Source organism: Mizuhopecten yessoensis, unplaced genomic scaffold (genome assembly GCF_002113885.1).
Source record: "Mizuhopecten yessoensis strain PY_sf001 unplaced genomic scaffold, ASM211388v2 scaffold8195, whole genome shotgun sequence".
Lineage (NCBI taxonomy): Eukaryota > Metazoa > Mollusca > Bivalvia > Pectinida > Pectinidae > Mizuhopecten > Mizuhopecten yessoensis.
Window position 1 is genome coordinate 168,687 of NW_018407426.1, and position 11,132 is coordinate 179,818.

The window sequence follows — 11,132 nt, forward strand, 5'->3', positions numbered from 1 at the left end:
TGTGTATTAATGTCGTGGTACACTAGGTGGTCCTTTGTACTGATACTGTCATCTGTTCTGTCCTATATGTTGCTGTATGTGGTACAGATTGTCCATGTGTACTAATGTCGTGGTATACGACATGGTCCGTTGTACTGATACTGTTGTTTGTTCTGTCCTATTTGTTTCTTTTTATGGCACAGATTGTTCCTGTGTATTAATGGCGTCGTATACTACGTGGTCCTTTGTCCTGATACTGTTGTCTGCTGTCCTATTTGTTGCTGTCTGTGGTACAGATTTTTCCTGTGTATTAATGTCGTGGTACACTACGTGGGCCTTTGTACTGATACTGTCGTCTGGTCTGTCCTATATGTTGCTGTCTGTGGTTCAGATTGTTCCCGTGTATTAATGTCGTGGTAAACTACGTGGTCCTTTGTACTGATATTGTTGTATGTTCTGTCCTATATGTTGCTGTCGGTGGTACAGATTGTTCTTGTGTATTAATGGCGGCGTATACTACGTGGACCTTTGTACTGATACTGTTGTCTATTCTGTCCTATATGTTGCTGTCTATGGTACAGATTGTTCCTGTGTATTAATGTAGTGGTATACGACATGGTCCTTTGTTCTGATACTGTTGTCTGCTGTCCTATTTGTTGCTGTCTGTGGTACAGATTGATCCTGTGTATTAATGTCGTGGTACACTACGTGGTCCTTTGTACTGATACTGTTGTATGTTCTGTCCTATATGTTGCTGTCTGTGGTACAGATTGTTCCCGTGTATTAATGTCGTGGTACACTACGTGGTCCTTTGTACTGATACTGTTGTCTGTTCTGTCCTATATGTTGCTGTCTGTGGTACAGATTGTCCCTGTGTATTAATGTCGTGGTATACGACATGGTCCTTTGTACTGATACTGTCATCTGTTCTGTCCTATATGTTGCTGTCTGTGGTACAGTTTGTTCCTGATTGTTGATGTCGTGGTATACTACGTGGTCCTACGTGCTGATGCTGTTGTATGTTTGACCTATGTGTGCCTATTCTCCTCGTGTGAATCTGTGGTTACGCCTTGATCATTGCGTAATGTTGTCTCTGTTTTACTCTCGCGCTTGAATCTCTTACTTGTATTAAGATCGATATATTGATTTATGTCCAAACCTAACCTAGTATAGTTTAAAGGGCTATATAGTTCCTACCGTTTGACATATATAATGCGAGATAAAATCTACTGTCAATTGAGCTTAGTTTGACATAGCAGGAAATGGTTTCCAAATGTGTTAACTTATAAAAAAAAATAGTTCTTGCAGTTTATCTGCATATATCATTTTTTTTATTTCCCAAAATGTCATTTGCGTATACTAGTGACGCTTTTATTCACTCACCTAATAGCAACGGAGAGTATTAGCAATTATCCTCTAAAGAAATATAAAGGGTGTTATGACAGTGGATTGTCTTAATTACCCCCTTATAATACGTGAGATTTATTTCTTTCAATCATGTAACAAGTGTTGTAAGTGCCAAATCAAATTAATGTGACGATGATTTGCATTTTGGTGTCATGACATTTTATTTTCTCGTATTAATATTCATATGTATTGTAATATACATGTATAAAATTACATGAATAAATTATTTGTTTATGTAACAAAATTTATGTTAGTAATCTATGTTAATGTGACATGCATCTTCTCTCAGAAATTAACACATGTAAAACATATTTTTAATGGTTTTTTTTTAACTAGTTAGTTAATTTTGGGAAAGTCTGAGGTGCGCACACAAGGACGAATACATAGTAATGGGCATGCAATTGGGAATGACATGATAATGATAATTTCAAACGGGACAAAGAAAAAAACATTTAACACAAGTCACAGGTATAGTGTAGAAGTGAGTATAACACATCACATTAAATTCCCAACAAGGACAAAAAATATAGTCAGCCAAAGAAAAAAACATTAAATTGAGCGACATTTAACGCAAACTCACACACTTTATCCCAAAATTGCACAAAATGGTTGTAATTGAGGTTAGAGGCATTTAATTTTGTGTGTTCTGTGAATTCTGAGCTTATTAGCAATTAGCGAGTAATTGAAATATCACAAAAAAGTATACTTGAATACTCACTAATTCACAAAATATCAGTAAATTCAATAAATATTAACCATGTTATTTTAATATAAGGGTGGGAGAGGTAAACAGTTTAAAGGAAAGTTGTCAGAAAAATAAATAGGTTTAATAAGCGTAACGGGATAGTTGTTAAATTAAAACTGGTTGAAAGCAACTCGAGGAATGAGTAATGCAATGTGTTTACTCATTCAGAAACAGATATCAATCACATCTGACCCTGCTCCAACTCACGTGGCATTTTTCCCTGGAAGGTCCTGGTCACTGTCAATACAACAAATTGCACACTACGCTTAATTTATTCTCAATTCAGGTCTTAGCCAACGCCCTTTGTTGAACTTATTTATATGTTTTGTTTACAGATATATAATGGCATATGTAAATAAGGTTTAACAATGTATTTTTAACATCAAAATAAAGTTGTATTTTATGCAATATGTCTGAATTATACCTAGCACGTCAATGTTTATTACGTATTTGATTTCGTGTGATTCTTCAAAAGATCTAATTTTAGTTAAGAATATAATATATGCGGGGGGGNCGGCTTTTCTCTACTTCTTATTGGAAACTATGACGTTCACTTTTGTATGCAAAAAATCCTTTAAATGACCGCATCAGTGGTGGTGGTGGTGGTGATGGTGATGATGGCGGCGATATTCATTTATTTCATTTTGCTAATTGTTATACATATTGAATACTAACTTATCACGATGTGTGTGATTCATAGGTATTTACCATATTATATTTTTAGATCCAAAACTTCGTGCAATTTTCGTTGACCTCTAAATATTATTTACATATCAACTATCTAGACAAACATTCGAAAGATTTTAATAAATCGCGTGGGTTGGACAACATTAAGCTATTGCCTTTAATACATAAAGTTGAATAAGTAATTGGAATAAATAGAACACCAAAACTAAACTACTTTACACATATAAAAATATGTTTATTCTTCATAAAACATTAACATTAAATTCGCTTTGCACATATGATTGGTGCACATATTATACAAAACATAACAAAAAGATGATATAAATGATAGCAAGGGTCATGGGATGCGTTATTTACAGTGGAGAGACCCTTTGCCACATTTTGTCTCGGTCAATAAGTATTCCGTCTTTTCGTATTGCAGAGTTATCTGCACTTGTGAGCAGATATTGATTGGTATGTCATTTGTTTGTGAGAGTAACGTCATCAATTTTTGAGAAAACGTCGTAATTTTCTCACTCAAACTAATGACGTAACAATCACTACCTGCTTACAAGAGAAGATAACTCTGCAATACGCAAAGACGGAATACATGCATCAATGCGGGTCTCTGTCAAAGACACATTGAAATGCTGGATAGTAGACACTTAATTTGAATGGTAAGCATTGTTTAAGATAAGATGTAACGTAATTTGTTTCCTTGAATTTTTTTCTTGAAGTATTTGCTAATTACATGCAATTAAAAATTTAATCAATATCACATTAAATCTCTTGTTATTGTTCATCAATACTCCTATGATATGTATTATCCCTGTATAATCCGGAAACCTGAACAAATTAGAACATTAACGTGTTCTGCTTCAATCTTATTTAAACTGTTGGTAATCGAAAAACTGCTTATTTCGAAAAATTGGTTCCAGTGACTTATTTATTATAATTGCAAATTATGTACTTAATAGTGATCATCTGGGAACAAATGTTGGAAAAATAAAATAGTAGTTTCACAACTTTAAGCGATTTCAAACACTACGACAAATTCTAAATGTTTTGGCAGTTTGTTAACATCTATAAATGAATGTTTGACAGGTAAACCAAAAAAACCAGGAAAGTGACAACAAACTCACCAATGGAGTAAACTCAACCATTTAAAGTCCATGAACTAAACAGTTGTTTTGTTTTCAGAATTAAAACACAAAAAATTGCTTTGTGAGTATCAAAGTTTTTAAGGCTATTTTTTTTACTGTTCATCAGCAACAGAGAAAAACTGAACTTAATGGATGTAGTCAGGACAACAACAGAAAAAAAATCGAAGCTCGGCGGATATAACAAGGACACAATAACACAAAAGGGGAAGACAAAATGGACGTAGCATTCCCGAAAATCTGTCAACACAGTAACAGTTCGATCACATACCTCTACTAAGACTATGGAAAAGGAATTTTCAGTAATTTCTTCGCATCGTCAACTTCATGCAGTAAGACCTGAATACCACAGCTGTGGTTATTAAATCCAGCAAGAGATTTTGAGTTCAAATTGTAATAAAAATTGTATATATTTATTGTCATTATTGTAATGTCATTTCAAATGTATATTGGGAGAAGGCGTTGATAAGTTGTTATAACTTGTGCCTAATCCCTAGTCTAATTTTGGCAATAAATATGTTTAAACTAAACCACAGCTGTGTCAAATGCTGTCGTAGATTTAACTGGCCAGCTGCAGGTCATAAATAAATCATAATAAAAGGAAGAGCTCAAACGCCGATACTTCTCGTCTCGATACTTCTCGTCTCGATTCATTCCGTTCAACAAAGACGCACATTTAACCATTTCATCTGTACATAAACTTTGATTGCCCTCTGCAGGTTGTGTTCAAACTCACGAAAATTACGTCTGGTCTGTTCCGAGTATACTGAAGGTTAGATATAAATATCAAAAGTGTGAAATATCAGTACCATTCAGTTTTTGTTTCATTGACCATCTCTATTAGGCTTAGTGCTTTTAATTTTATTTTTTTCTTAATTAATATCAACTTTATTTCATATATTTTTTCATTTACAGTATGATGTAAAGCAATACAAAATAATTGAAATTGGATTTGGAAACAAAGTTTTACAACTTATGTAGATCCATCTTCTTAATAAGAACATTTCCTTAACTCATTCACCCCTGAAATTTCATAATGAACTATTTCAGCCTTTGAATTGGGAGAGTTCAAATGAGACTTTAGGGGTGAATGAGTTAATGTCTTTCAATATATTACCAACAACCTTTCTCATGATGGGACTCTGTTTGACAAAATATTGATGCTTCATTAAGGTTAAATTTCAGTATAAACCTTAATATTTCCAAAAACTGTGAAATCTTGATTTCTTACTAATTTCATCCACATAGAATGCATTTATTCATTCAGTAAATTCAATCATTCTTCAATAAAATCGGTATTCATTTTCATTTATGCAATTAGGACTATATAGTTAGTTTAATTTCCTATTACGAGGAGCTAAAACAATTAACATATTATCAGTGATAATGACATTTAACCTCATCAATCAATCTTGTAAATACCTGTACAAGTATTGTTCTTGACATGTAAATATGCTATTTTTTTCCTTGATAAGGGCAATAAATGTTATCTTTTACATGAAATCATGCCATCGAAGAAACTGTTCATGACATGAATTATCACCCCTATTAAACATATACATAATATATAAAGATAAATACTATATACCAGTAAATCTTTGCCAAGTCAGTTATTTGCCATTCACTGCTAAAATCCATGTTTGCCCATGTAATAATTATAACTATATATGGTATGGTGTGTACTTATACTACTCCCATGATAAATTTGCCCTCATGGCGGTGGGTGAAAAAGCGAAAGTCTACCTGCAGTAAAACTTTCCCTACATACAGTGTAGTGTTTCCGTGTTCTATGATGTACTTACTTTACTTGGAATGTAGAGGTGAAATGGTAAAATAGACAAAAAAAGGGAAATATCAAATAACACATTCCAACTTATTATATACAATGAAAGCAATAACAATGGTACCCCACCTTAGGGCAGTGTTATGTGAAGGGTGTAAAGAAATGTCAACATAACAAGGAGTATATACATGTGTGAATAATGCAATGCTTACGGTTAAAAATCTGCAAACATTTATTGAGAATCAAAATGGACTTTTTGTGCACAAATGATGATGTAGGATTTTATGAATGATATTTCCACACTGTATGGTTAATACAAACATTCTCACACACAAAATATTTCATTCCATATTTTCAGCACAAACTATAAGAAGATATATTCGAATAACTTACAACATCAGGCAATACATAATGACAGACCCATCACTAAAAGTTGAATAATAACGATGTTCCTCTGTCATACAGTGTACGTTCTAGCCATAGTCAAAGCAACTTGAGCTGCTTCAAATTACTGCCAATTTATAAAGAGATAATACTCTTTATATGCAAAACAAAATCAGTTACAATTTGTTTAAGATATGCGCATTTGATAACCTTGGAATATATCAACAAGTCTTGCTTGTTTTATAACAGTACATTAAAAATCACTTAACAGGAGATAGGATGACGTAACTGTATCTTCAGCACCCAAATAAAATGTATTACTGTATGTACAAATATTTGATCTGTTTCATAAATGATACATTTTTTTATAATGTATACAGTTAGTGCAAACAACAGTGTCTTCAATCATTCTCACCTCCCTACAGTAACATTTAGTTAGCATTATTCATTGCTCAAGTATATAACCCGAGTGTTACATGTACGTGTAATACTGTGTATTGTTTAATTCTTTTATCTTATCCATCTTGACATGTAACATGTTCGTACCAGGTATTTCATGTTTTTACATTTGCAAGTATAATGAAAATATAAGTAAAAACTGCCCCCAGTCATACATAAATTGTATTTCCTTTGTAATTGATTTTACTGTGGCCTTAGTTTTTGTGTTCCATACTTATCAATTTTTCAGTGAATTATATATTCAAGTAAAAACTCAATAATAAAGACATTTTCTGTTTGTTTTGAAGATATATGAAATACTAACAGCAAGTATATTATTTTTTATTCTTCTAGTACTTTAAGTTGTACATTGATACATACATTGATTGATACACTATTCTTATTGATTTTTCATATGTTGAATAGGCCACATTCAACATATGAAAAATCAATAAAAATAGTGTTAAAAAATTAAGTAAACACAAAATATATCAGTTTGCCAAAATTAAGAATATGAAAAGACTTGAAGCATGTTCATCCAGTACATAAATGAAAGTATACATAACTTACATTCATCCAGTACATAAATGAAAGTATACATAACTTACATTCATACAGTACATAAAATGTTCATCCAGGACGCACTTGATTTACAGTTAAGTTCATACAAGGTAACAGGTAAATACATATGGCTGCATTCTCTATGATGAGGGGGGGGGGAATGAAGTAAAATACAGGGACACGGACACTGCGTAGATGTACACCCAACATACAGTGATTGACCTTATACTTACGCTGAACATACATGTGTAGCTATTTGAAGAAAATAAAGGATTTCAGAACTTTCCAAAATGATAAAAAAAATTATCCAAAATGCCAAACATTTATGTCACTAGCTGTAATACTCTTTTTCAAGAGTGTCAGTAAATTATGGTGAAAGGATGGGAAACTCTAGAGCCAAAAAAAGGGGAGGGGGCTACAAGTATATCTGTTTTTGTTCAATTCATGTATTCAAATACTAATAGATAATTGGTTGAAATGTAAGTCTGGCAATGAAAATAAGTCTTTGAGAAAACTGTTATAATGAATCTGGCTTAAATTTAGCAAATTATATTCAAGTATTAAATTCATTCCTCATCATTCAATAGGTTAGCATATATACATGTCTTTTTAATCAATGATCATAAAAGGCATTTCAGAGGTTAGTTGTCCTATCCTTATGTTTTCAGATTTAAGGCTTAAATATGGAATAATGATACTTCAAATTTATGAATTATAAACATGTAAATAAATAAAATGAAGCTGAAGCAGTAGAATGAAGATAGGTTCTATTCTATTGTTATTAGCATGTGGCAGATTTATAGCAACATTTTATTTTCCTTTTTATAGATTGGACACATGGTGATGAATTGAGTAAACATACAGTTGTCATTTTTCATCATTATTTATCAATCACTTTCACATGAATACTAGTTGAAGCCTTTGAATTCTTTTATTTTTATTTTTTTCGTCATTGCAGATCTAGAAACGATGATAGTATACTGAGTCAGGGTCTGTTGTTCAATGCAAAACTTGATGACATGTAAATATATAATTTGTTACAAATTTTCAAAAATGTATCAAAATTCATAGCTGTAATTGAATGTTTGACATTTGATTGTGTATCTCAAGGCCACTTTATCTCACCAAAATGCATACTGGTACATGTATCTGATATCTGGTACTATATGTCGCGCATAAAAAAGTCCTTTTTGTAAAATATGGTATTGCCTAGCTAGTAATAATTAATTCAATTGATTGAAAACTTTTTCCATGTTATAACTTGTAGCTTTGACGTATGACCTCAGCTGTTTTAACACAATATGCCTGCGATTTATGAAATTTTGTTTGAGGCATAAATACTTTATGTGCATGTTTTGGACGGAGGCATAAAAATATAGAAAAGACAGTATCAAGTATGCCCCTAACGGTCGCAAATTCAAACTGGAAGGATACAGAAAGTTCTACAAATATGGGTTAATCATTTAACTTAATAAGTGTTATTAGAGGGGCTGTGATTATATAGTCTTGTCAACCAAATTTAAAAAACCTTGTTACATGTATTTGCACTCGAACCACATGCATATGTATCTACATTTAACCTGCATATCAAAATTTCCTTTTTCTTCAAATATTTAAATGAATGCATGGACAAAAGAAGATGAACACAATAGGCAGCTGAATGAGCTGGATGGTACATAAACATAGTGTGACACAATGTGTCATACTACAATGTGTTTATTTATAATACTGCAGAGACCTGTGTTCACTTCAAGGCACATTACCTCTGTATCGTGCCAGGGGAGATAACCCTGAGAAAAGAGACTGTTATTGCTTTAATTCAATTATTAAGGACATTTTCATTTTGTGTGGCCTGGAAATGTCAAGCTTACAATGGACTTAAAAATATGTTACCACAGGTCTAGAAATATCATGTTCTTTTGGAGATATTTTCCTGATAAGGTCACCAAAGCTATAATAGTACTGAAAACATGGTTTCTTCTTTACTAATTTTACAGGAAACCACTGCCCAACGTGAGGATTTTTAAAAAAGACCTATGTTTAACTATAATCCATGGGAGATAACTGTACCTCACATGGAATGTACCATTGTAGCTTTGACAGATGATGAACACAGCAGCACTGCCTTCCATCTGTAGGGCACCTATAGTGAATCTGATCTGGTAAAAAGCCTTTGTACTTTAATGTACTAGAATTACCAGACACTTCCATGGCTGCTTCAACATTGAAATCCACACAGCTTGCTCTGCTTACAATTTAAATCCAGATAGCTCCTTCAAATCTCATCTGTAACCCAAGTAGCTCACTCTGTTAATGTCAATAACCCAGATAGCAAACTGTGTTCATGTTGGTAGCCCAGGTAGCTGGCTATATTTGGCAGTAAACCAGGTAGCTGTCATTTTACACCAGTAACCCGGATAGCTCATTCTGTCAATGTTGGTAGCCCAGGTAGCTCACTCTGTTCATGTCGATAACGCTGGTAGCACACTCAGTTTACTTTGGATATACCAATGTTCACATTTGTTATCCACGTAGCGCCATCTTCAGGTTGGTAGCCCGGTAGCACAGTCTGTTCCTGTCAGTAACCCAGAAAGCTCACTTATATGTTCAAGTCAGTAAATAATGTATCTACTTGATACTTAAATAACTGCCAAATGGTCCATATTGGCAACTCATAAACCGACATCACCAACAGGACCCCTGTGACTTACAGGAGCTCTCCAGATTACGACAAGGTTATTTATAATATGTCCATACCATTGCTTTTGTGTATTACCTCAGCTGGTCAAAACCGTTAGAACCGTCAGGGCCTCGGGGCTGCCGTAATATGTCTGTAGCATTGTTGTTATTGTTCTGTTGTGCTTGCCTTGGTGAAGGTCTGAAACCAGATTTTTTAAGTTAGAAATCAACTTGACTGTGTTTTTCAACATGATATTCTTTTTTAATATAGTTAAATGTGTCAAATACAATCAAGTAAGAATTATACGATATCAATCTTGGCTCTGAAAATGGAAAGTTTTCATCTCCTGAATAAGCATGTGATCAAGGCTAAAAGTTTCACAGGACAGGACAGTAATCTTCATGTATCCCAAGAAACAGGGCAATAAAATATAAAACAGTTACCTATTGTCTGTTGTTTGTTCAGTCTCAAATCCGCCTGAGGCGCAACCGAGTATCCTTAGTCTGGCCTCTGCATATTCTTTCTCTCTCTGCTCCAGTGTCTTGTTGTGCTTGTTGACGCTGCCTTTGCTGAGTTAAATAAAACAACATTTATGCTATAAATCCTATTAATTTTGTCCAACTTAAGTTTTGCTCAAGTCCTTTAAACAATTTACTATTGAAGTGTTAAATTTACTTTTACATTGTACAATAATTATGAAACATGTTTTTTCAACTTAGTGCGTGGGGGTCTTAATGTGGGAGGAAACCGGAGTACCCGGGAGAAAACACAAGTCATCGGGCAAGCGATCCCATACATTTTCAAGTCCGATCTGGAAATTGAACCCCAGCCGTCTTAGTGAAAGGCAAGTGCGCTATCTAGGTAGCAGAATACAGTAGAAATGGCCCGACTCTGATAAACAAGTTACATGTCGAGGAAATGTAAACACAGCGGATTTACCCTACACAACACATGTATACATGTATATATATTTGTAAACTGCATTACATTTACAATACATACAAGAGGCCCATGGGCCTTAACGGTCACCTGATATATTTATACAGAGAGTTGATTTCGTTTTTAACATGAACAGAAATATTATTCAAAGTGACAAAAAACAATAAAACCACCTTATTCAATATCAAGCATACAGATTTCAGACTAAAAAGGATTTGAAACTAGCACCTCTGATTCTAAACAAGGAAAATGAAGAAATTTTAGCACACTGACTCCCTTGAGCCCCACCCTACAGCCCTTGGGGGTAGGGCTGGCTCAAAATTTTCAAAGTATCAAACTGTCAACTCAAGGTTATAATTCCAATCAAGTTATTAACATGTAATATTCAAA

General features: G+C 33.6%; 1 protein-coding gene across 2 annotated transcripts in view; it reads right to left on the reverse strand.

Moving 5' to 3' along the window:
* Positions 1-11,132, reverse strand: part of LOC110455273 (SUZ domain-containing protein 1-like) — a 28,779-nt gene that overhangs the window by 11,559 nt on the left and 6,088 nt on the right. The window contains exons 4-5 of one of the 2 annotated variants that reach the window (XM_021505288.1): positions 10,247-10,372; positions 3,030-10,001 (exon numbers count right to left, since the gene is read on the reverse strand). In XM_021505288.1, the coding sequence (XP_021360963.1) occupies positions 9,896-10,001; positions 10,247-10,372 (232 nt within the window). In that variant the 3' untranslated portion in view covers positions 3,030-9,895. Of the gene's footprint in view, positions 1-2,338; positions 2,369-3,029; positions 10,002-10,246; positions 10,373-11,132 lie in introns of those variants that run through there. The other variant, XM_021505289.1, reaches the window with a different exon arrangement.